Source organism: Platalea leucorodia (assembly GCF_965183815.1).
Source record: "Platalea leucorodia genome assembly, chromosome: 8".
Lineage (NCBI taxonomy): Eukaryota > Metazoa > Chordata > Aves > Pelecaniformes > Threskiornithidae > Platalea > Platalea leucorodia.
The window spans coordinates 12536179-12561564 of record NC_138830.1 but is presented as its reverse complement, the minus strand read 5'-3'; the positions used below and the strand labels follow the sequence as shown (position 1 = coordinate 12561564).

Genomic DNA, 25386 nt, shown 5'->3' with positions numbered 1-25386 from the left:
ATTCATAGGAACAAGGGACCGCACCGCCCTCAGCCCCATGCCTCTCCCCCCTGGTGCTCGGTGCTTTCTGGCTCCTCTCCGGCTGACAGGCGGGAGCACCGGGCCAGCTGCGGACAATGAGGAAAGCCCGGCCAGACCCAGGTGCTTCCCCGGGAAGGATGCAAAGACGGGTGTTATTCTGAAGGGAAGATGGAGCTGCAGCCAGCTCTCAGCGTTACCTGCCACATTTCCACTGTCTCAAGCGCCTTTTCCCGGCTGCGCGTGGCCCACCTCTTGCCTCCTCCGCCCCTTTGCTATAGAAGAGGCAGCCGATCCTCTCCCAGATGCTTGTGCCTGCTGGGCTCCCCCTCCTTCCTCCGGCTGCACCGCAGCTCGTGCCAGGACTGTGGCCGAAGAACCAGAGCTCCCAAGCATGGCCGTGTGTGCCTGGATTGCTGGGAGCAAGCAGGCTGGGGTGACCTCTTCCAAGGCAGCACGGTGGCTTTTCCTGCGAGGGTCAGATCCAACTACCTCACCCCTCTTTCAGTCAGGGCAATTGAGAAATGCAGCAGCAAAGGCCAAAACCATAAAAGTCTTCTAGAGGATGTGGATGCTCATGGTGGTGTGAAATTCTTGGATATTGCACTGCTGGCTGGGGGGGACAGGAGCAGAGAGGGCAGGCTCTCCCGGGAGCTGTGCCTGCCAGCCTGACATGGAGCGGGATTGCAGCATGATTCCGAGGTTGCAAAAACCTGGATTTCCCAGCTCCCTTCTGGGACCTATAATAGCTGATTGCACCCCGGTGCAGCCCACAAGTTAAGCAGGGAGCACAGCCAATGCATCGCTCAAACCCACTCCCAGGAAGGCGGGAGCTGGCACTGCCCCTTCTCCGAGCGGCTGCGGTGCAGCAGAAGCGGCTGACACGCAGGGCAGGAGAGCAAAGTCTCTCTTTTGACCCCAGGTGTCTGTTGTCTGCTGGCCCTGCACCCTGGCGTGCCTGGGGTGCCTCACAGCCTCTGTTTTGCAGAGCGCACAGCCCACAGGAGCCCTTTGACTACCTCCTACCCACGGGCCATCGCATCTCCCGCAACCCTCGGCCTCAGCCCAGCAGCGCGCACTTGGCTGCAGCACCTCCGACTTGGCACCATGCTCCAGCACTTGGTTCTTGGCTTTTCCAATCCTTCCAGATTGAAGAGCCATGTTAGTCCCTGTATTCCTTGCCATAAAAGTGCTCAAGTCACTTAATGTTGGTTTTGATAAGCTGCTCACAAAGCACAGGGCACCCTTTCCAGCCTGTTTATCTCTGTGGCTCTTGTTTTCCCTCTGCTTTTTAACTGCCTTCCCAAAATGGGGATAGGACAGATGGTCACATGAGGGTCAGCCATACAGCAAAACTGAAGTGAAACCATATTTTCCTTCCCACATTTTGGTCTCATGTTTTAGCACTAATCCTGCAGGATGGACACTGTCACATCACGGGGTATTGCAGAAAGGAATGCAGTCATTTGAGCCTGAGGTGGGACTCACAAGCTCCTCAGGAGTTCAGAGGAAGCAGGGACAAACATCTCCTAAAATACCAGGGCCAAGCCCCAATGAGGAACGCCTCGATGGAAGCCAGTCTAAAGTGAGGTGTCGGGACAAGCATGGAGGCTCCTGCACTGAGCTGCAGGCAGGAGCTTGGCCAGGCAGGGAGCAGAGTGGGCAGAAGCAAGCAGGAGCGTGGTGCAAGCTGCAGATACACGTGGCGTGGCATGGCACAGCAGGGCTCAAACAACAGCCTGCGGCAGCCAGCTGCAGAGTTTAAATGCTCCCAGACTCTGGGAACCCGACAGAGATCTCCAGGTGGATGGCGATGGCTCTTGATTTTGATTGGCCTAAACTGTGCTAGAATCATGCACGCAGAGACCATGCATCTTGCTGAGATGAGGGATGAGAAGTCAGCAGTCACCCATCAATCCTACATCCCCATCCCCATCTTTGGCCATTTCCCAGCTTTGGCTATCTCTGTTCCTCACAAAAAATTTTTGGCCGAGCTGGCCTGCCTGAGCACCGGGGCTCAGCATCACCTGCGGTACAGGCACCGCTTTGCGAACAACGCGGGTGCCAGGCCCGAGGGAGGTGGCACCGGCCACTGACAGCCGGTAGCCAGCTGACTCCTGCTCCTCGCCTGCAGCCAACACAAGGTAACGGGCGCTCCCCTGCTCTCAGGTACCACATTGCCTTTGAAGAACCCTCATTTTAAGGTATTTCGCTGCCAATGCTGGCTGCGGTGCAAAAATATCTGTGGTGCAAAAACATTTTAGTTTCTAGAATGTCAGCTTTCTTCTCTTTTTCCTGGCAGGTGAAGAAATGGCGAACCGCTCAGCACAGGGTCAAACATACTGTGAGAGGGAACAGAAAACGTGCAGCGCCTATCTGTCAGGGCAGGTCAGGGCTGGCACGGCGGGGCACACAGCACCTCCTCTGCTAGCTGGAATGGAGGCACAGCAGGCAAGAGGCCACGGGGAGAAATAATTCAGATTGCCCCTTTCCTGGCTAGCTCGGCACCACTCCCACGACCCTCCGGTGGGACCTTGGTGCGGACAGGCTGCTCTGCTCGGCGGTGGCGATCGCGGCCCTGTGCCCGGCACGCTGCGCCCCGCCAGCACGCACCAGCACCGCCAGCACGCACCAGCACCGCCAGCACGCACCAGCACCGCCGCTGCCGGCAGGTGAAGGCTTGGAGCGGGGAGCCCCGGAGGAACGTGACGCGCAACCCCCCCGGGTTACGAGCAGCGGGCTGCGTCCGCCCCGTGCGGCACATGCCGCTCTGCGAGCGGCTCCTCCGCCGTCCCGAGGGCACCCGAAGGCAACTGAACAGCACGGCGGGTTTCCTGCATTCCTTCCCCGCAGCCAGGGCGGCTCCGGCAGGGCAGCAGCCACCGGCCAAGGCGCGGAGGAGGTCGCCCCCCGCCCCTGCGGCCAGCGAAGGGCGCCAGCGCCGCGCCCCTCCGCGGCGGGCGGCCCTGACAGGTACGCGCCAAAACGGCCTCCCCGCGGGGGGGGTGGGGGAGGTGCGGCGAGCGGGCGGGGCCTCCTGCCCGCCGCCTGCCTGCCGCCTGCCTGCGGGTCCTGGGGCCGGACGGGACGCGGCGAGCGGCTGCGGCAGTCGGGCCTGGCGTGCCGGCACGTAAGCGGGCGGGCGAGCGGGCGGGCGAGCGGCAAGGAAGGGGCGGCGATGCGGGGGGTGGTGGAGGGGCGCAGGGGCAGCGGCAGCGGCGGCAGCGGCAGCTCCGGTTCGGCGGCGGAACGGAGGGCGCTGCTGCGTGCACGCACGCACGCCGCCATAGTTGGCTTGCGTCCTCTGGTGAGCGGTGCTTCCACGCGTGGTGCAAAAAGCCGACTAGCGCGCAGAGCCGAGATATTTATTTCGCGGTCGGCGCGGAGGTGGGCGCTGGCTGCAGACAGCCAGCACGCCTCGGCTAGCGTGCAGTGGCTATTCTGTACGGTCTGAGTAGCCGTTACCGGTATTTTCACAATTCCAGTTATTCGCCCTTCTATCGGTTCTCGCAAGCCTCGTCTGCACGTAATGTTACAGCGCGTTTGAGATTTGCAGAGCATGCTCAGTGGGTAGGGGTCTTTGCTTGGGCCGCGGGCTTCGTTGCCGGAGGTGGTGGTTTTTACTACATCAGTTAGGGTCGTTCACTCATGCTTTAAGTGATTTTTCACTTCGGCTTTATCAGTGGCCTTGTTTTCTCGTGATTATCGTGGTATTTCCTTGCTAGACTGTTTTGCGGTGTCCTCCTGTTTCTTCTCTCAGGCCGGGTCGTGTTAGCTCGTTGCAGAGGCTGGTGGACGTCCTCTGCCTTAACATCCTTCCTCTCCTTTCTCGCGTGTCCCCAGCGGCCCGCAGGTGGGCACAGCCCCGCGGCGGAGCAGCCCCGCGCCGCGGGCGAGGATGCGGCCGCAGGCCCGGGCGGCGGGGAGACGTGCCCTTGGCGGCCGGTCCCTCGCCCGGCCCGCTTATCTGGTGGCCCGCAGCCGGGCCCTGCCCGCGATACCGGGGCTGCCCAGCCTCTGGCGGGAGGCTACTCCTATGCTCTTCTTTTTTTTTTTTTTTTTTTCCCCTCTTTACCTTATTTTGGAGGGACTGGGGGTTGTTGGCGGGAGGAGGGAGGGCACGTTCTGCCTCGGGTACCCGGAGCGTGGGCGTTGGGCCGTGCGGGGTTTGGGGTGGCTGCGGCGGGGGGTCCCCGGGTGGCCGGGGAGCATCCCGGGGAGCATCCCTGCCGGCGGCTCTTCCCCTGGGTTGGCTGGTCTGGCTTCTGGGAGAGCCTCCGACGCACGGGCTGCTGTGCCCTGCCTGCCAGCTGGGAGCCTGGGCCTCGGGCTGTCACGGGGAAAAGGCTTCTCGAAGCTACTGGGGATTCATCTCCAGGTGCTCTTGCCCTAAACAAAAGGTGAAGTGAGCGGGTGGCCGGTTTTAACCTTTGATGTCCAAATAAAACCTGCTTATAGTGCAGAGCTCCCAGGTGTAAAGCACGTGCACCTGAAGACCGGTTCAAAGCCATTTCCTAGCAGTGCAGCTTGGGGGCATGCTCAGGGTGCATGCTCCCAGCCTAAACGCCTGTCCCAACCTAAGCTGTCTAGTCACAAACTTAAAGCTTTTTCAAGCATCTTTTCAGGAAGAAATGCTGAAGTAAATCAGTTGCAGTTTACCTTTCAGATAAGTTTGCTGTCTAGAGGAATCCAAACTATAAATGTGACTGAAATGCTTTTGGAGAGTCGCCTTTGGCTATTCTGGGAGACTGTTTAAACCGAAATTGCCTTCATAAAGTGGTAAAGAATATAGGCATCTAGAAGGGACCTTGCAATTGGAAGTGTTTTGGCAATTTAGGAGTTTGTGGTGCTTTGCCTTATGGCATTGTGCTACTTCTGGCTACCAGTCGGACTCTTGTCTCCATCCTGCCATTGAGACAGACCCCAGGAACCTTAGATACGTGGTGTCCGTTGTTGCGGTTGAGCAAGTGCCTCTTGCCAGCACTCCCTGAGTGGAGGTGGCCTTACCATTAATAAGACCCTTACCATTAATAAGACCGCAGTCCTTGGCCGGAATTAGCTGTTTGAGACTATGTTCCTCATTTATACACACTGCTCCCTGCCATCGCCAGAGGTCAATAGAAAGAGTCGGTTTGTTCATCAGAACTTATATTTGCAGTGGGAGTATGTGAACTTCTAGGTTGCATTCAAGGTTGATGTAGGTTCACCTGTGACTTACATAGAAGCATGCACATAAAATCCATGGGCAAGCGTTGCACTAGTGACAGTGACTGATCTTGAATGTCTTGTGCAGTGGCAGGGGAACAGCCTGACTTGACTTGTTGTGTTCTGAACTTCTAGGGCTTTGGTCAAGTTGGTGGGCGCTCCTCCAGAAAGCAATGGACCATGCCAGAGCAGCAATCTCGAACTTGGTAAGACACAGTCCCCCTGTGCCATTTATTTCTTGGTGGGCTGACGATACTGCAGACGAAAGGTTCAAAAACCTCCATGTCAGTATCGGAGAAGGTGACGAATCCAAAGCAGTGTTACGTGTTACTGTGGGGGTTGTGAGCCAGATGTCACTGTAGCTAGCTGGCCGTGATAAGGAAGTGGCTTAAGGAGTTCAGTGCTGGTGGCGTTATCGTTAACTACTACGATGTCTTGTGTCTCTGAGGAAGCTGATTAAATGCCTGTCGGGACAATCAACATGTTCCATAATGTTACTTTGGGGGTGGGAATTCAAACGCAAGTTCAGCCTTTGAGTGTGACCTGTGCTTTGAAACACGTGTGCAGGAGGAGGTAGCTCAGCCAAGCCTGCCGGCCCTAGAGAGCTTGGATTGTGAAATGACCCAAGGCTGGGACCGCGAATGCGAAGGTTTGATCTCTGAACAAGCATGGAGGATTTGTGGGGTTGAGACATGCGCTCTGCAAAGTGTGAGGGAAGCCAAGCTATCGAGCAGCTGAGCGGGGAGACTGCTCGGATCGGCTGCGGCGCTGCCCTTTCTGAAATGTGAGCAGCCAGCCACGCCGGTGCGGGTAGCATGGGCCAGAATGGAACTGCAGGTCGGAGGTGACATGGGTTTAGTTTTGATTCACCAAGCTGATGTCTGGTCTCTTCACCTCCAGCTGCTGACTTGCAGTTTCAGAGTGAGCCGAGAACTGTGGGTGAGCTGCTGAGATTGTAACAGGGCTGGGGTGCTTGCCGCCAGCTGCTTCTCCAGTGCAGTGGAGAGGGGCTGCAGGGCTGTTGCTCCCAAAACTACTCCACTGGCCTTTTAGCCAGTCTGCTGCCTGTCCCCAGCACAACTGTGGCCGCAGGCAAGTTCAGCGGCTCTAATGGAAGCTGAGTGGTTCTGCTCAGTGCCTGGCTCTGCCTGGAATTGAGTTTAACTGTCTGCTAATCCGAGCGACTGCCTCGCACATGGGCTGCTGCTCTGTGGGCAGCTGGACTCTGCGTTGCAGCTGTGTAGAAAAGCGGGCTCCAGACTGGAAGCCGCGCTGCTTGGGCACTGATAAACACCTGCCGAATGGTTCCGTGCCCTGGCAGATGCGGGAGGCGTATCCGCCGCTTTCGTGTTAGCGGAAGTAGCAGGATTCCCATGGGTCACCTCTTCAGCCTAGCTGCTTTATAATATTCATAAATAGTGTAATTTAAGAGTAGCCAGGGGCAGTTTAATACAAGATTATCTAGATACTGGATGAGGGCATTTACATCAAAGTGGATTTGGTTCAAAGGCACGGCCATGGAGGGATTGTCTTCTGTTTCCCCCGCCCCGATGAAAGTTCCTTTCTGTGTGGGTTGCACGTGCAGGTCAGATCAGGAGTTTCAATCAGCCGTTGCCATGCGGTCACATGGAAATCCCAGTGCCGTTGGCTGTGTCATATCTGTAACAGCGTTAAAGGACCAGCAGCCGCCCGAGCGTTCGCACACCGTTCAGGGAGCTGCACGGACCACCCGAGACTTTAACTGCTAGGACCGGAGTCCCTTCGCCGCAGGCAGCTCCGCCGAGCTGACGGGTGCCCCCTTTTCGACTCCTCGCTCACACACACGCTCACCCTCAGGCTCAACCCTAGGTTTCCCCGAAGCAGAGTCTCTGACACGATGGTATGCCACGTGCATTTACTGAGTGGTACGGCGGTGAAGAGCAGCTCGAGCTGGGCACCCCCGGGGAGGGACATAATAGTTTACATACTTCCAGGATGCTCAGGGTGGGTTCATGATTAGGAGTTCCTCAACTAATCACTGTTACCAGCCTCAAGGATGGTCATTCCAACCCCAGACCATATGTTTGTATTTAAGTTTCCTGTGTGCATACAGATAGTTACACAAAATAGAAGCGTATGGACCTTGAGTCTTCTTTTGTGAAGCTGGAAGCATCTTGATTAACTGTCTCTTCAAGGTCTAATTGTTTTACCTTGTCAACTCAACATTTACAAAGCACACCTTGCACAAAATGATCGGACCACTCAAAATTTCTAAGTTAACCTTCAACAATGCCAAAGCTCCTTTTATTGTTTTAAAAGCTTGCTCCCTTTCCGGACCCCACGCAATAGGTTCTACCTCCTCATTTCTTGTTGCTTCTGTCAGTGATCCTGTTAATTCTCCCAACCCAGGAATCCACGATCAACAAAATCCCACAGCTCCGAGGAACTGTTTCTTTGTGACTGGATGTGGAAGCTTTGTTACAGCTTCTGTTCTTTTCTGGGTCTATTACTCGCTGCCCTTCCCTTAGGATAAACCCTAAATATTTAACCTCCTTCTGACACAGCTGAAGTCTGGACAGAGATGCACGATGACCTTTCCCCGCTAAGGCAGTACAGTGATATATAGTGTCTTTTACACAGGCATCCTCATCTTTACTCGCTATTAGCAAATCATCTATATATTGTACAAGAGCTGATTTGCTTAGTAATTTTATATCTCTCAAATCATTTCTCAGTATTCATGAAAAAGTTGCAGGAGACCCTCCAAATCCGTGTGGGAGACAGTCCAGGTTAATTGTCCTTTCCACGTAAAGGCAAACAAAAGTTGGCTGTAGCAGTCAGATCAATCACAGTAAAATATCCTGCCCAGTGTGATATTTGTGAAAGTATGGTAGAGGGATGGGGCACTACTGGATGAGGAGTCACTAGGTACTGATTAACTGCCCGTACATCGTGTACAAAATGATATTCCAGGTCCCCATCTTCATCTAATCTATTTCTTTTTTCAGGGAGTATTCTATGGTGATACACACACTTTCAGAATCCCTTGGGCTAAATACCAGCCTGTTGACTTTTGAATGCTCCTCTCAGCTTCTTGAGGAATTGGATGCTGTTTCACAGACGGAGGGGGGTCTCCTCCCTTTGTTTTTTTGTTTACGGGTTGAGGTGAAACTAGGAATCCTACATCCCTGCTGGTTTTACTCCACAGCTTTGTTGGTATCGATTTCAATACTGCCGGTATTTTTAGCTCATTATTTGGGCTTCCAGTGACTGCAATCATTCCAATGATTATTAAATCTGTTCCTTCAGGTGACAATCTACATCTAGAGCCTGCAAGAGATCTCTCCCTAACAGGCATGCTGGGGAGTCCCCCGCCAATACAAATCACCCCCATATACTCTTGTTTCCTATGGTTACTAATAGGGATTTACTCAAATTCTCCTCTCTTTGTCCTGTGACTCCATGTATTAAAATCCTGTCTGTGGTCCAAGACCTTCTTGGGGTAAAATTCAAAAGGGATAATGTGGCTGCCGTACCTACCAAGAATTCAACTTCACGACCTTCAACTCTACCTATAATATGTCTCTGCTGATCCAGTTGGGTTACCCGCATATTAAAAATTTCTAATCTTTCTGCTTCAAGATCTGCAGGATCTCTTTCTTCCAGTTATTGTGATTACGAATCTTACTGAGGCAGTTCTTCCCCATGACAAATTTCCTTCTTTTGTCCTTTCCCCGGGGCCAGAGTGGGCATTCCCACTCTATGTGCCCTAAGTTCCTACAATAATAACACTCCTTTCCAGCACTCCGTCCCCTTTCTTCTTTTCCTGGTTGTAGCTCAGACCTCATATCTCTCACCTGGAAATTCCTTACTAAACCTGCAGCCAGTAAACTTGGCCCCCCCCCGCCCCATTCTTTTGCCCCTTTTTTTTCTTTTTTTTTTTCTTTCTTTCTTTAATCTTCTCAGCTTTTTGCTTTTCCTCACACCCATCATCTACGAACACAGCAATACTCAAAATCTTTTATAAATTCTCTCCCTGCCACCCAGGCACGTGTTCTTTAAAGTAATTCCGTATATCAGGGGCTGCCTGATCCACAGAGACGCTAATCGTGAGCACGTCGTTAAAATTCTGCAGTGTCATTTCTCCGTATTGTAGCAAAACTTACCCGACTCATCCCCAGAAATCACTAGGAGGCTCACCAGGTCTCTGCCTGCGTTCTGGTACTTTAGTCCTGTTCACCCCTAGTTCCCCACATGTTCTGATGGCTTCTAATAAATTCCAGAGCCCTGTCTGACAAACGGCTCAGTCCCCTGCATGATTATAGAAATGCCATTGGAAACGGCCTCAGCTTGTGCCAGGGGAGATTTAGATTAGATATTAGGAAAAATGTCTTCACGGAGAGAGTGGTCAGGTATTGGAGCAGACTGCCCAGGGAAGTGGTGCAATCACAGTCCCTGGAAGCATTCAAAAAACATGTGGGTGTGGTGCCTAGGGACATGGTTTAGAGGTGGATCTGGCAGTTAGGTTAACAGTTGGACTCGATCTCAGGCATCTTTTCCAACCTTAAGGATTCTATGATTCTATAGTCCCAGTTTGAACCATTTGCTGTCCAGAGGTTTCTCTTTCCTCCCACCTGTTGAGCCAATTCAGCATCCTTATTTATTATTTTCTCTCTTTCATCAGGGTGAAAAAATTCCCTTAATAGTATTTAAGCGTCACTCCAATTCAGGTTATGCTCTCTGTGTATATACGAGAGTAGTTGGGCACGCCTCTCGGCATCTTCCCTTAGACGGAGCATCTCGCTTCCCCACCCCGCTAAATCACTAGGTTGCCAAGGCTGGCGTCTATAAAAGGTTAACCGTGGCACAGTCTCCGCCGAGCCCCGGGTTGCACAGCACTAGGATTAGGAACATGTGTTGTAGTCATGGGAAAGAGTCGGAGGGTAAACAGGAGGAGAATCAGAAGAAGACAGAGACTACAGATAAAGTAGGGTTGAACTACTCACAAGAATTTTTGGTGTGTAGCTCTTGCTGCTGCTACAATTACACCCTTCTTCTTTTTGGACTTTTGTCCTGGAAGTTTTCTCTCCCCAGGTCATGCTTGCCATATATACCAGTAATCCATTTGTATGGGTACCTATCCTCCAGTCGATGTCGATGTCTCGAATACATTAGTTTGTTCCCCGGGTTGGTCATGACTGCAGAGGGCTCCCTCCTGCCGTTCTTGTAATAAATGGCTGTTTGTGTTGACATAATTTGATTGCGTGCTTTTTAGATAATTCCGCTGTACCATAAATTTTCTCCCTATTCTGTAAAAACTTGGCCAAGGGCTTCCACTTTTTTCTATGCCAGGTGCTTTTCCCGTTTCTTTTTCTCATGAATGTGCGATTTATGCTGATCAGGCCACGCACAACCTGCCCCTCCGCCTTCGCCACCCCCCCGCCCTTTGCCACCCCTCCCTCTGCCCCCCCCGCCCCCTCTTCACCCCCCCCTCAAATCCCCCCTTCACCCCCCTTTCGCCCCCCTCGCTTTTCTTCTCCCCCCCCTCGCTTTTCTTCTCCCCCCCTCGCTTTTCTTCTCCCCCCCCTCGCTTTTCTTCTCCCCCCCCTCGCTTTTCTTCTCCCCCCCCTCGCTTTTCTTCTCCCCCCCTCGCTTTTCTTCTCCCCCCCTCACTTTTCTTCTCCCCCCCCTCGCTTTTCTTCTCCCCCCCCTCGCTTTTCTTTTTTCCCCCCACTTTTCTTTCTTCCCCCTTCCCTTTTCTTTCTTCCCCCCCTTGCTTTTCTTTCTCCTCCCCCGCTTTTCTTTTTTCTCCCCCCCGCTTTTCTTTTTTCTCCCCCCTGCTTTTCTTTCTCCTCCCCCACTTTTCTTTCTTCCCCCCCTTGCTTTTCTTTCTTCCCCCTTCCCTTTTCTTTCTTCCTCCTTCCCTTTTCTCCCCCCCCCATCAGGGCATGCACCCCCTAAAGCACTAGTCTAGTCTGCTCAGGGGATTTTAACACTCACCTTTCGGAGCCTCCCTCTCCAAAGATCCCCAGTAAATTCACCCGCTGCCGGCAGCTGGATGTTTGGAGGCGGAAGGATCCGAGGGTGCTGGTTTAGGGTCCCATCTGGGGTGTCAAACTGTTAAGGGAGCAGCAGCCGCCCGAGCATTCGCACACCAGCCAGGGAGTCGCATCCACACCACCCGAAACTTTAACTGCCAAGACTGGAGTCCCTTCGCCGCGGGCGGCTCCGTTTTGCTGATGGGTGCCCCTTTCCGACTCCGCACTCACGCGTGTGCTCGCCCTCGGGCGCTTTCTCTCCCCTCGGGCTGGACCCTAGGTTTCCCCGAAGCAGGGTCTCCGACACGACGTACATACACCAGGCGAATTTATGGAGTGGTACAGCCGTGACGAGGAGCTCGAGGCGGATGCTTCCGGGGAGGGACCTGGAGCAAAGCAATCCCTGAGCAACTTTGTGCCCTTACAGTTTAAGTTCCCCTCCCCTCGTGCGACGGTTCGGTCCAATAGTGGTATTGGGGTCTGGGATCGTCTTGTTCCCTATTGGATCCTTTCCCTGTCTCCAGGCGGGACATTCCTTTTCTTATCTAGGACAGCTGTAGCTTCTGCTGATGGTTTCAGCTCACTTCTCTTTCTGGTTTGCACGAGTTTCAGGGCCTTCCTTCACGTAGCCGAGTTCAGCATACAGTCAGCGTAGCTAGCTGAAAGTTCACAGCTTGCAGTCTAAGGCTTCAACAGGTCTTTGGATTCTTATTTGAGCTAAAAAGTGACGACAGATGTCAAGCTAGACTCTGACCAGTGTGGCTCTGAACCTGTGCAGGGCAAACAGATGCTAAATAGACTCTGGAGACCCTGAGCAGGTCTGAGTCTTACCTGCCTGTTCAAAGCAGCCAGCATGACTTAGTGACAGCCAAATATTTGGGCTACGCTGGAGCAGTTTGAGGTGAACAAGCCATATTTGGTTTGGAGCATAGGTGCAGCTGGCTTCAAGGACCGTAGGCTGGTGTAGCAAACTCTTCCATCATATGACTGTCTTTCAACACAGTTTGGTGGCGAGCCGATGTTGTACACGCGCTTCAGCGTTGCCCGGCAAATGGATGGAGAGAACAGTCATGTGGAGATGAAGCTGTCTGCTGATGATGAGGAAGGAGAGGAAACTGGGAGACCAGAGCCCCTGCATGCCAGCGCATCTCCTGCATGGAGGAGTGGCAAGAACCTCTGCTTCCTGATCATTGGAGCCGTCCTCCTCCTTTTGATCGGTAAGGAAGGGTGGGAGGCAACTGCATGAAGTGGACTCTGGTGTTGAGCATATCCGAGGCTGTTAACGTTAGAATCTGTATTGTTTCAGGAGATAATTAAATAGCCTGGATCCAGACTGCAGCCTCTTGTCACTAACTCTAAGTGTGTCTAGCTCAGGCTTACGGTACAGAATTGGCACAAAGAAGAGTGAATTTTGATGGTGGAACTGTGACTTGGCTAAAGGGCAAACTGGTCCATGCAGAAACCAGCGTACTGGTTTTCTCTCTATTAACTCTTAACACTTCTCTAGAGGTGTGGGTCAACATATCAGTAGAGCCTCTGGTGCTCATCTCAAGGATTTTAACTCTGCCACTGGCCTAAAGTAAGCATTCTTCTTCCCAAGTGGTGCTGGAGGGACTTTGCCAAGCACAAGATCAGATTTGCAGTGTACCTTAAAACACGCCAGCTCAGGCAAAATGTCAGGCTGCATATTACTGTCTGTCCTTAGGTACAGCAGCTTGTCAAAAACAGTGTGAGAGCAGAGATGCGTCTTAACCCCGAGCTGCTTTGAATGCACTTGCATGGCGTAGGGCTGGTTTTGTCATCTTTCTGCAGCACAAAGAAATACCTGTTCTGTCTGTAGGGTTTCTCATTGGCTACCTGAGTTATCGTGGACGAATGCAGAAGGCTAGCAGGTGTCTGGATGGAAGTGGCAAGTGTGAGATAACTCCTACCGCATCTTACATGGCGGATAGTGATGACACTGAGGAAGAAGACGTTCCTGGACCACCTGTCTTGTACTGGCCTGAGCTCAGAGCCCTGTTGTCAGATAAGCTGTCAACCAGACGTCTTGAGACCAGCTTGAGGTAACAGTTCCAGAAAGCTTAGCTACAGCTATGAGAGAGGCACAGCCTGTGAGCAGAACTTGAGCTGCTTTGGAGAAAAGGGCCTTAAAGATGTTGTGGGGTGGTTAAATGTGGTTAAACATGGGCTTACATAGCCCATCCAACTTGGGTTTGCAGGCTGGAGCACTGCAGTGCAACCTGGTGCATAGCCTAAGCTATATATCTGTTACCTACAGGCAAAGAGCAAACGAGGACTCTTTTGAAGCTGGCCAGACTGAAGATGAGAGCATTGCCAGCTACATTCATGACCAGTTCACCAGCTTCCACTTGGATAAAGTGTGGAACGATGAGCACTACATTAAGCTGCAGGTCAAAGGCAGGTATGTTAATGAAGAGATGCAGGTCTCTTCCTTACAGCATGGATATCTGTAGTCTTGAGCAAACATGATTTCTGCTGAAAGCAGTGCTAAAATTGTGATCCAGTTACTCCTCTCCGAAGAAGGCCTCAATCTAGCCAAGGAATAGCTCCTCCTGTCTCTTCTCAGGCTTTCTAAATCCAGAGGGTCTGGTAGCAGCCCTCTGGATTTTTCCTGGGACAGCTGTTTCCTCAAAGCATGCTTAGGAAGTGGAGAGAAAACAAACTTGAGTGAAAACTCAGCTGAAGGGCTGTGTCTAAAACTGCTAGCATGGGTGACTCTGTCTTGTCACCCAGACAGGTGTTGCAGACCTGGCAGTGGCTCCTGTAGTAGCTCAGGAGGTATCAACAGGCATCGTGTTGGCTCAGGAGGGTATCGACAGGCATCGTGTTGGCTGGCGGCTCATACCCTCATGTCTTACTTGCCCCTTCATGTCGGAGGGAAACGAATTTGCTCAGCTCCACTTAGGAGGGGACTAAGAGACTTGGAAGCACAGATTCTTTCTGCTACTTGCCTTAGAAATTAGCCTTCGTTAACATCTCTGTACAACCTCAGAGATTCTTGCATGGAAGACCTGGGATGAGTCTGCCTGTTTCAGGCTCTGCGTTGACTTGATCAGAATTGCTAGGGCACAGATTGAAATATGGGAGCTAGTTAAATATGGAGTTTATGTGCAAAAGAACATAACGCCGTCTCTTTACATTTAATAGTAGTAACAACAAAGTATCTATTCTGGAAGATGGTAGAGAAGAGGAGCTGGAGAGTCCCAGCGCATACGTGGCATACAGCAAGAGTGGCTCAGTTGAGGTAAGTGACTCCAAGAAGATCCTGGAAATGTGCTTGCACGCTTACCAGGTGGCAATGTCCAAAATATGTCCCTTCAAGATACGGAGTGTATAAAGCCCTCCCCAGTTAGAGAGCTGGGGGTGGTGGTGGGGAGAGTGGGGTGAGGAGTGGGCCCACGGAGTTTTATTACTTCAGCAAGATGCAGAAGTAACTGTTTAAACTTCTCTGCTGGGATCCAGACAGGAACCTTGACAGAAGTGCTGCTGCACCAGGGATGTTGCATGTGATCAGAGTTTACACTGCTGAGCTCGAACTCCTTGCTGTTAATGGGAGTCACTGCTACTGCGACTCTGCAGGCTGTTTCAAGTATCTTACTGACATAGGACTGCTGCATTTATAACCAGTGTTTCTGTTCCAGGGCAAACCACTCTATGTGAACTATGGACTGAAAGCTGATTTTCAGAAGATAGAGAAGCTGGATGTTTCACTGAATGAAAGTATAGTCATCTTCAGAGCTGGAAAAATAACCCTTGCTGAGAAGGTAAGCAGTCTGTGCCCCAAAGCCTGGCCAAACGTGGCAGCAGGAAGCTATGCTTTCTCCTCTTGAAGACACACCTCTTGTGCCTCGGTTCAGGCCTTCATGTATGTAGGCTTGTCCCTGCAGGTCTGGTCTTGCTTGTTTGCACTAAGCCTCCACGTGCAGGTCTGGACACCAAGACTGAACAGAGCTGGTTACCGTTCATGGTGGCGTTCTTCTTTGCCTCTGGCAGTCTTGCTGGGACAGCCAAGCATCTGTGGAGTGATGGATCTGGGAGGCAGAGGGAGGCAGCCTGGGGGCTACAGGGTGCAGAGCTGGCTGGTAGTGCTAGATGCAGCACCAGAGCTGCTAGAAGCAGAGCAGCCTTGCCTCCAGAGCACCTCTTGCTGCTGCAGGCAGATACTTTCAAAGCTTGGATGCAGTGTCTCACTTGGGCCCTTGCTGACTCTTCGCTTGGACCAAGTGAAGGTGATGGCACTGCATGCCCAGTCAGCTGCCTTGCATGTTGCTGTAATGTTCCCTCTGTAGCGAGTAGAACCAAATAGCCAAGCAGCCTAAAGGATCCACGTCCTTCTGTATGCAAGCTTGTTCTAGGTCCGACCCAGGACTGCCCCTCAGATGGATGCTCCTGAGGAGGCTGGGGCATAGGACTCTTTCCAGTCAGACTCTGCCTGTTTGCATGCATCAGACACAGGCAGAGCTGAAAAGTGCTTCTGCAAGGGGTACTCAGTGGTTCTCCAATCCCCTTTCCACTTTTCAAACTGGTGTTCAGCCTTGCAAGAGTGTACTGGTGGCCTATCGGAGGCAGCTGGGTTGTAGGTGTATTAAACAGGGACCTGACTAGGTCACTCTGCCTCCATTTTCTATGTGAGGATGAGTCTCCAGTGGCTGCTTATCTTGTCCTGAGACTAACCTCATCTTGGGAAAACAGATGGAGCTAATCAAAATTAAATAATATCTTTCTTCTAAGCTGCTCTGAGGAGCAAGCACAAGCTGAAGGAATCATAGGGTGAGGCACTAACCGTGGAGTGTCCTGACTGTTCAAAAGGGTGTTAGACACACTCTGCCTGGACTAGGACTGAGCTGCCAGTGTTCAGCTTCCTTGTGTATCCGTCACTGTCAGGTAGCTGTCAAAATCTGTTGCAGAGTTGGGCATTGAGGAGCACCGCCCTTCACACCATTACTCCATGTACGTGCCTTAACTCCCCTTGCTTGCAGTGTAAATGTGCAATTAATGTTTCTCTTTTGCTTCAGGTTGCCAATGCCAAAGAGGCAGGAGCAGTTGGTGCCCTGATGTACCTGGACCCCTACGATTACAAGAACACGGACACGCTTGTCCCCTTTGGGCATGTGAGTATGCAGCTGGCTCCCCTGTGTGTTGTCCTCGTGAACCTTCCTCACTGTGGGCTGCAGGCTGCAGGAGTCCTTCTGCAGGCCTCTGGCTCCGCAGTGCTTCGTGCCCTTGTGTAGATGAAAACTGTTGGGCTTTTCTGAGACTTGAGAACTCCTCTTGCTTTTCACAGGCCCACCTAGGAACAGGAGACCCTTTCACCCCAGGCTTCCCTTCTTTCAACCACACCCAGTTCCCACCAGTGGAATCTTCTGGACTACCTCGCATTGCTGTTCAGACTATCTCTAGCCAAGCAGTAGGCAAGCTGTTCGGGTAACTGTTTCTCCTGGCTTGCAGGCTAGGCTTGCTGCTGCTTCTTGCAGGGGTGAGGGTGGTGGTGAGGTGCTGTGAGCCCAGGGAGCTCTCTGCTGGTCTCTGCTGTGTATCGCAGGGAGCGCTTGCTAGAACCGGCTGCAGAAATGTTGCCTGTGCCCATGTCCTAAAGACTGAACTTAATCTAGTGTTGGATTCCTCTTGGCCTCTGCGTCCTACCTCTCCCTGCATAATTAGTGGTGCAGGACTGCACGCTGTTTCCTGAGCAGGCCCTGAACAAGGCTGCACCTGCAGTTGGCAGGCTTGTTTTTTTTCACAGGATAGCTAAATGAGGTCAAAGCTGGATAATGAGTTCAAAGGATCTCTCTTTTTCCCCCTCAGCAAAATGGATGGAGAGGAATGTCTTTCGGAGTGGAAAGGTGGGGTCATGGGATGCAAAGTGATGGTGAGCAGCACGAGCAAGGTGACAGTGAGACTGACCGTGAACAACGTTATGGTGGACAGGAAGATTCTGAACATCTTTGGTGCGATCAAGGGATTTGAAGAACCAGGTAACAGCAGCTGCCTTGTGGCTCAGTCTTGAGGGGAACCCTTCCTCTTCTGTGATCATCAGAACATGACAGCTGCTCCCAGACGGAGACAGCCATGTCCTCAGCAGAACCAAGATCCTTCCCTAAGGGTCAGGGAAAAAGCTGAACTGCGCTGCCAGGGAAAGGCTAAATGAAAGCAAGCGGTGTGCCAAATTCAGGGGTCGGACTCCATATTCTGTTCCTAGTACAGAAGCTCAAAGCTGCTTGCCTCATAAATGGTGTTTGCAACCTGAAGCTTGCAGCTCAGATCTTGATGTCTCCTTTATAGATCGATATGTTGTGATCGGAGCCCAGAGAGACTCCTGGGGCCCAGGAGCAGCCAAGGCTGGCGTTGGAACTGCCATATTGTTGGAACTTGCCCGTGTGATCTCAGACATAGTGAAAACAGGTAAATATTTGTGTACAAAAGCATGGGGGTGGGAGGCGATGCAGGTTTAGCTCTGCGTGTGTTAACATTGGAGAGCCCAGTTGCAGAATAATCCTTTGGGAAGGCATAGGGAATCTGACAAAGCTTCCTGAGAAGCTATTACTTGTCCAACATAGACAACTCGTCCGCAGTGGGCACTGGCTTTCAAGGGACTGCCTGCTTGTATCTGGTATGGCTTGAATGCAGGAATGTCCTTGGATAACACACAGTGCAAACCTCAGACTTGAGCTGTCTGTTGAACAGTCAGGCCTGAAGGTGGGGAAAACGCTGAAACCAGCTGGAGCAGTGGGAGCTGCATGGTGGCACTTGGTGTGAGTGGTCTTGTCTCCAGGGTTCATTTTGGACGCAGGCAGCTAAACAAAAAAGGAAGGGGGAAATGCAGACAACATGGTTTTCCTACACAGCTCTGCAGCGCGAGGGGGCAGGGTACAGTGTCCATGCAGCCACTAGTGTGCATGTTTGCCTGCAGCAGCCAGAATGCTTCAGCTCTGTCTGAGGAGCAGGCAATTCATCAACCCAGGCCCTCAGTGCTACATGGCGGAAGGGCAGACATCTCAGTCTCTCTCTCTGCAGATGGCTACAAACCAAGGCGCAGCATCATCTTCGCTAGCTGGAGTGCAGGAGAGTACGGAGCTGTGGGTGCTACCGAATGGCTGGAGGTACTGTTTCTTTGATAGATTTCTGCGTGATGACTGCGCAGTTGTGATTTCTTGTTCATGTGGATGGAACATCCTGGTGTTGTACTGCTCATCTTAAAATACTTGTTTTGTTCTAGGGGTACTCTGCCACACTGCATGCCAAAGCCTTCACTTACATTAACTTGGATGCTGCAGTCCTAGGTAACCTGCTACTCTTTAAGTTTCTTGAAACTGAGTGGGACCAGAATAGCTTGACAGACATTCCTTAACCTCCAGGAATGGGGGGGCTGTCCCAGAGGTTGATGCTGGGTGTTTGGCTGAAGACTGGCATGACTTCATTTATTCCTCTGTTGTCATTGAAGCTGTGAGATTGCTGCAGCCTGAGCCAGAAGGAGGCAGCTCTGCTAGGTCCCAGCACACTGTCCTGTAGCTGTTGAAGATCCTTTGGCAACAAGCTGTAGATCAGTTGTTGCTCAGTCACAGGGCTGAGCAGCTCTAGCAGTAGTGGGTAATTGTGTCAGCATGTCAAAAACCCTTTCTTATTTGCAGGCTTCAAACACATGAAGATTTCTGCTAGCCCACTGCTGTACACGTTGCTGGAGAGAACTATGGAGTCGGTGAGTTGAAGGGTCTCAGGCTAATCAAGGTGACTGGTTTTAAGGAGGAACTGAAAGCAGCCAGAGCTGTGCTGGGTCACTTTTCCTAGCTGGCACCTTCTGAGGAGAAAGCCCCATTAAGAAGAAAGGGCTGAGATACTCCAGAGGGCCCTGTCTGAAGTCAGCTGGGCTCTGGAAATTGCAGTTCATGCATGCGGAATCTAAAATCAGCAAATACCCCAGTTCAGTAGGAGGTGAATGCCTGTCCCGCATGAGCTGCGCCTGTGTGGGGAAAGGTCAGGGGAGCACACCTGACTCTGGCATCCGCACAGCAATGCAAGCTCCAGGGTGGACCTGGAAGCCCAAGCAGAGGTCAGAACAAGTGCACTGACTGTCATCTCTGTGCAGGTGAAGGACCCAACAAAGGATTCGGGAAGCCTATATGACAGAGTTGGCCCTGACTGGGTAAAAACAGTGTAAGTATTGTCATCCTGATATTTAGGAAAGCAAATCTCCATCAAGGAACAAATTAAATGGCTTCTGCTCTTTGTGCTGGAGTGTCATACTGCTGTCTGGGGCGGGCTGTACCGGCTGCAATGGGATCAGGCAAGCATGAACAGTACAACACTAACTGTACTCAGTACTGCCCCAAGCTGCCTGTAGGCAGCCCAGACACCTTTTTGTAGGGCAAGAACAGCCTTGTACGAAGACCGATGGCCAGAAATGGACGAGCTGCCCTTGGCACTTGGCTGGGACCACTTGCCAAAACCAGTCTTGTCTAGACAGGGTAATCCACTTGGCTCAGAGCTTCAACTCTAGGGCTTTTGAGTAGGGCTTTTCTCCTGGGATGTCCAAGCCAGTTGGTAACTACTCGATATTTGTCTTTTGCAGTGTTCCCCTTGGTCTGGATAATGCAGCATTCCCTTTCCTGGCCTCCTCGGGAATCCCGGTGGTTTCCTTTGGCTTCTGCAATGTAAGTGTTGTCTGCCTGCCTGCTGTACTCATTCCATGGAAAGTGCTGTAAGGATATCTGCTCTCCAGGACGGCAGAGCACAAGGTGCTGTCCCAGGCTCATTGTCCATGCAGGAGCCTCTCTGGGGGAGGAGATGCAGCCTCTGGACCTGGGGGCTGTGGCAGTACTTGCTGTGAAGGCTGCTCCTGGGGCATGGTTGGCCTACGGTCTCTGTTCCAGAGCCCTGAACACTCATTTTTTGTTGGGAGAGGGTGCAGTTGCTCTTCTGGAGGCTCAGATGTCAGTGACTGAGAAGCTAAAAGTGCTAAAAAGATGTCAAGCTGTTGTTGCTTTAGTGAAAGACTGTACTACAGCCTGCTGGTCAGCAAGCAAAGCGCATTGAGGAAGCAGTACCATTGGCCAGAGCAAGTACTAACTCAGACTGTTCAGGTGTGCTGCTGCAGCAGCTTGGGGCTGACAAAAATGGTATCAGCCAAGCAGCCTGCTCTGTTACTGCAGGCGTGCAGCTGGGAGCCTTCCTGATAACAGCTTGCTCCGCTTATGAACGCTTGGATTTTGTTAGCGTCAGACTTGTTCCACAAAAAACCCGGAGTTATCCTGCCAAGAAGGGTTGGAGGGTGCTGCCAGCACGTACCAAACTGAGTGCTGGGGTTTGCCTGTCTGTGCTTCTGCAGTGAACTCTGAGGGGGAAAAGGTCTTTATGTCTTTGGGTCAAACAAACTAGCAGAGTATCCTGGTGATTGCTGGAAACTGTGAGGGACGAGATGCAGGAGCTCCATTCCCTTCCCCTGTGCTTTGAACTTTTGCCGCTCGAGTCTCACTGCTTAGCAGCACAAGGAGATGGGATGTGGTGGAAGTAGCAAGCAAACTGTAGTGGGAGGTGAAAAATCCTAGCTGGAGAAGCACTCTTGCCTAACTTCAATGCTTGCTTTCTTGCAGAAAGATGAGGAATATCCCTTCTTGGGCACTACTCAGGACACTGTGGAGAACCTGAAGATGACTGACAAGTTGTACGCTCTTATGAGTGCTGCTGCAGAAGTTGCTGGACAAATAGCTCTCAGGCTGACCCACGACCATGAGCTCTTCCTGGACTTCGAGAGATACAGTGAAGAACTGCTAGAGTTCCAGGAGAAGTTTTTGCCCTACTATCAGGATGTAAAGGTAAGAAAGGCTCAGAGTGCACAGAATCCCTGTAGACCGCTACGGGGCCATGTGCTAATAAGGCTGTGCTGCCACTGGATACGGTGGGTCGAACATCTTCCTCTCTTGGGCACTAGAGCGTAGCAAGATGTGACCTGAATCGATGTTCCTTATAGAGCGGTGCAGGCAGAGCAGCTGCGGCAGACAGATTCACCACAGGCTATGGTGAGCTCTTGAGAAAATGGATGTGGATGGTTTCTTGTCTGGTTATCATTCACAGCACAGTGCAGCTTTGCATCTCATTTGCACCTCTGCTGAAAGCGTACAAGAAACTGTGGGTGGGGAGAAAAGTCACTGAGCTCAGTAACCTCAGAAGAGCCTGCCAGGAACTTGCTCTGCTACTTGGTTAAACTGGCAAAAAAAAAAAAAACAAAAAACCAACACTTTCTCTTGGTAAGAGAGCAGCAAAAGAAGAAAATCAGGTTTGCTAACAGCTCCTCCCTCACAGGAGCTGGGGCTGACCTTGAACTGGCTGTTTTTTGCCCGTGGTGACTTCCAGCGAGCTACAGATGCACTGAGAAGAGACATCGCAAACAGTGACAGGGAAAACAAGGTTGTCCGTAGAGCCCTGAATGACAGGATCATGAAGGTGGGTACCTGCAACTCGTTTTCCTTTCTTCACGAAGGAAGAGAGTGCTGGCTGGGGTGGGCCTCCTCCTTAGGAGCCATGGGCACTGTGCAGGCCGGGGTCTTTTCTGCTTGCTTAGTGTCAACGTGACTGACTTCTGCGCTTGCTATCAGGAGAGGGTCTGGCCCTTGCAGAGCTGCTGCGGGAAAGGGCTGGGTGGGGATCAGGAGTCGGGAGCTCATGACGGGGCAGGAAAGAAAAACTTGGGAGGTGAGAATATAACCCTAAATTTGCACCTCTGCTCCAGGTGGAGTACGATTTCCTCTCCCCGTACCTCTCACCAAAAGATGCTCCCTTCCGCCACATCTTCTACGGCAAAGGCTCCCACACCCTGCAGAATCTGCTGGAGAACCTGCAGCTGCTGAGAAACAGCAAGGACAGCGTGGATGCGAACATGCTGAAAGAGCAGCTGGCCCTGGTGACCTGGACCATTAAAGGGGCTGCCAACGCCTTAGTGGGTGATATCTGGGATACAGACAACGAATTCTAGACACGGCAGACACCTGGTTAAGGTAACAGGATTAGGGAAACCCACTCCCTAACATGGCATTGTTTTTCTGTAGCTTTTCTGGCAACAAATCTTTTTTGACCAAAGCATAAAATGTAAATCTCACCTTGACAAATTCACAGGATGCAGTTTTAAAGCAGGTCCTAAGATTACCATGAAATCTCCTCTGACCAGGCTCCCATCTGACCACAGTCCAAACGGCCCCAAGCTTGTGGGGCTTGCTCTCCAGTGTACTTGAGAATTAACAGCTCAGGTGACTCCTGAACTGGTACCTTGAGTGGGGAGGTACCTCATCTATTTAGGGTTTTAATTGTTAGCCCCCTAAACCTAGTGACAAAATAGGGAATGGATTCCTCTTAATGCTTTTAATGAGGATCCCTTCTCTGGCAGGGAGCTTCAGAGACCAACCTGTAGTTCAAAAATAAAACAACATAGTAATAGCCTGCAAGGGCTGGATTATCAGCAAGCTCTGAAGTGCCTGGCCTGCCTTACTCAACAGCAGGGTCCCAGCGACATCTTGGAGGCTTGCTTCTGCTGAGGCAGGTCTCAATACCCAGGGAGAATGACCCAAAGATTATCTAATGCCCCCTTCATGTCCTTAGCTGGCACCTCAGCGCGTCCTGCAGCATTGAGAAATGGCTCTAGACTGGCACTTCAGACCTTGCTGCTCTGGCACCTTTTGTGAAATCGAGTCTCTTGCTGGCCAAACCCTGTTTGACCGATGCCATTTTGCAGGATGGCTCTTGTTTGGCACTGAGATATTTATTTGTTTATTTATCAGTGACAGCGTTCACTATAAATGGTGTGTTTTTTTTATAGAAGATAATTATCGGAAGCAGTGCCTTCCATAATTATGACAGTTATACTGTCGTTTTTGAATAAAGCAGCATCTGCTATTACAATCAAACATGATACTGGAACTTTGCATTTAAAATAATCTAAACAGACCCCTCCAAAAAAAAGTTTCTGAAAACTAGCAATTAAGCTTTCTGTGGCAAAAACACCCCTCTGCAAGAAACTTGAAGGTGTAAACCTGGTAGCAAGTCTCCAGGTTGCACTCCAAAATGATCCTTGAAATGCTGAAAAGCTGGGTGGAAACTCAAAAACTAGACATTTGGCTTACCTGAGGTGTCCGTGCCCCTCTGTGGGCTTCGGGCTCCCTCTTCAGCCCCCTTTCTGGGCTTCCTGGCCCTGGCCCCGGTGGAGGGGCTCGCTTTGGAGCCCTAGCTCCACCTGTGGCAACGCACACAAATTTCTTGTACCTCAGATTAGGCATTGGCCCAATTTTTAAATGGCAGCTTCCTGCAAATTTCCAGTACCTTATGTATCATGAAACCTAACTGACATTATCGGGGGCAGTGTCTTCCATAATGTGTAAAGAACAAGGTAGTTTTTGCCTACCACAGTGTTATATCGGAGGCAGTGACCTCCATATGTTGCACTATGGGTGTACGTAATTATCGGGGACAGTGTTTCCCATAATTGTTCTATACTTATCATGCAATGTCATCTGTGAAGCTTGATGGTTAGTATCTAACGTAGATCAATTTCCTGCAGTCCTGTATTTTTTCCACTCTCCTGTGGTAATGCAGATGTGAACATCGGTCTCTTATGTACTTTCCAAGATTCCACCTTCTCTGTAGGCTGCTGTTTCAAATAGCCGCGCTGTCTTGAAGTGGCTTCCTGCCTTCAGTCATGGGACTGGCGCTTGAATGCTTAGCAGAAACTAGGCTAGTTAGACTGTGTGCTCTCTGACTTAGTAAACTTCCTTCAAATCAGTTACAAAGACTTGGGGAATTAAAGGTGAATGTAGGACTTGAGGCTGACTGCTGTCTGGAGGGCTCTGGTCACCGCTCTAGGTGGTGGACGTACCAGTTAAGAGGCTGGCCTGCTTTGGCACCGGGGTGATGCTGGTGCGTCTGCATGGGAAGCTGCTTGCTCCCCAGGTCTTGCTGGAAACTCCAGTCTTGCCTCCTGGGTGTTGTGTGGAGGGGGGGAAATCAGCGGCACCTTTCTCGTGGTGCCCCTCTGCTCCCTGGCCTGGAGCTGAACACTGCTGCTGTGTGACGCCTGCTAAACTGTGCTGCCTGTTCCAAAAAAGCAGCTGGCTGGCTGTCACCAGCCCTGTACTCTGCAAACAGTTTGATGTGGCATTTAAACCTAAACCAAGTGAGTGACCCGAGCCCCAGCAGTAGTCCTCGAGGGAAAGAACATTGTTCAGCTGGAGCAGAGACCTGGGCCTCCACAAGGAACGGGCAAGGAGAAGTCCCAGCCTAGTTACTGAGCTCAGTGCTCACCAACTTGGAGGGCTGGATTTTCATCTGTGGCTCCAGAAGCCTGATGCCCAGGCTTGTGCAACTCCTTGCTCTTCCTTAACTACCCTGCTGTCTCCGAGGCACGTGTACAGCCCTGTCTGTGTTACTGTTCCCTAGTGACATTTCTCTGGATGGCATTTAAGAACTGCTGTCTGGGAGTCCTCACTGTAGTGTTTGCATGTATCTTGATGTCAGACTTAATCATGCGCTTTATAGCCAGCAGAGGAAGACAAAGGCTGTCTCCTGGTTAGGCAGTATAAGCGTGATGCCTTGCTCAGTGCTGGCATCGGACTGGTGTGGTGTGCTAAACTGTTTCTAGGTTACCTGCTGTCTGCTTGAATAAAGTTTTAAAGCTTGAACACTCAGCTCCTCTTGTGAGTTCTTGCAAAGCCGTGATGCTGTTGTGGCCACAGGTGAGCTCGGGCAGCTGGAGGAAGGCTGTTCTCCTGCCCCATCAGGGCTGGTAACTGGCAGCTCCAGTACCACCTTGCTGATGTGCAATAGCAAGTCCAAACTTCACCACGCTGCTCGGCTCCAAGTCCTGCCTTACCGCAGGCGTCTGGGATGAGGACTCTGGCAACAAGGTGGAGGAGCAACGCGTGCAAGCCCGCCGGCCACCCCTCTCCTTTCATGGCCGTGTCCTGCCTGCTGCCTCTCGGTCACTGCGTCGACCCTAAAGAGCTGCAGTGTTGGGGTGGGTGTCGGGAGGAGGGTGAAATGTCAGACTTCCCACCGGCTGTGGCTTTGCAGGTCTCTGCTGGTGAGAAGGTGGCTGGGCAGGGCTGTTGGTGGCCGTGTCAGTGTCCCAGGAAGCCAGAGCTGTCCC

At 51.8% G+C, this 25386-nt stretch overlaps 1 protein-coding gene across 5 annotated transcripts; it reads left to right on the top strand.

The window, feature by feature from the left end:
* The first annotated feature begins 2765 nt into the window (after window positions 1-2765).
* On the top strand, window positions 2766-24919 carry TFRC (transferrin receptor). Of its 5 annotated transcripts, none has more exons than XM_082320453.1 (19): window positions 2766-2991; window positions 5359-5429; window positions 12244-12457; window positions 13081-13303; window positions 13519-13662; window positions 14409-14505; window positions 14903-15025; window positions 16277-16372; window positions 16546-16685; window positions 17067-17236; window positions 17544-17663; window positions 18276-18361; window positions 18478-18541; window positions 18890-18957; window positions 19345-19412; window positions 19828-19909; window positions 20849-21070; window positions 21558-21698; window positions 21985-24919. In XM_082320453.1, the coding sequence occupies exons 1-19, from the start codon at window positions 2781-2783 to the stop codon at window positions 22225-22227; spliced, it is 2583 nt and encodes an 860-aa protein (XP_082176579.1). In that variant the 5' UTR covers window positions 2766-2780; the 3' UTR covers window positions 22228-24919. The 5 variants fall into 5 exon arrangements, with proteins under 5 accessions (XP_082176579.1, XP_082176580.1, XP_082176583.1 ...); XM_082320454.1 differs by lacking the exon at window positions 2766-2991 and adding an exon at window positions 3050-3148; XM_082320457.1 differs by lacking the exon at window positions 2766-2991 and adding an exon at window positions 3056-3144.
* The last annotated feature ends 467 nt before the right edge of the window (window positions 24920-25386 follow it).

Excerpts from the sequence above, each read along its gene's own strand:
- TFRC (XM_082320453.1), top strand. The coding sequence starts at position 2,781 with ATGCCGCTCTGCGAGCGGCTCCTCCGCCGTCCCGAGGGCACCCGAAGG. Across the intron at positions 14,506-14,902 it reads GCAAGAGTGGCTCAGTTGAG|GGCAAACCACTCTATGTGAA; the intron begins GTAAGTGACTCC and ends TTTCTGTTCCAG. Across the intron at positions 16,373-16,545 it reads CGCTTGTCCCCTTTGGGCAT|GCCCACCTAGGAACAGGAGA; the intron begins GTGAGTATGCAG and ends TGCTTTTCACAG.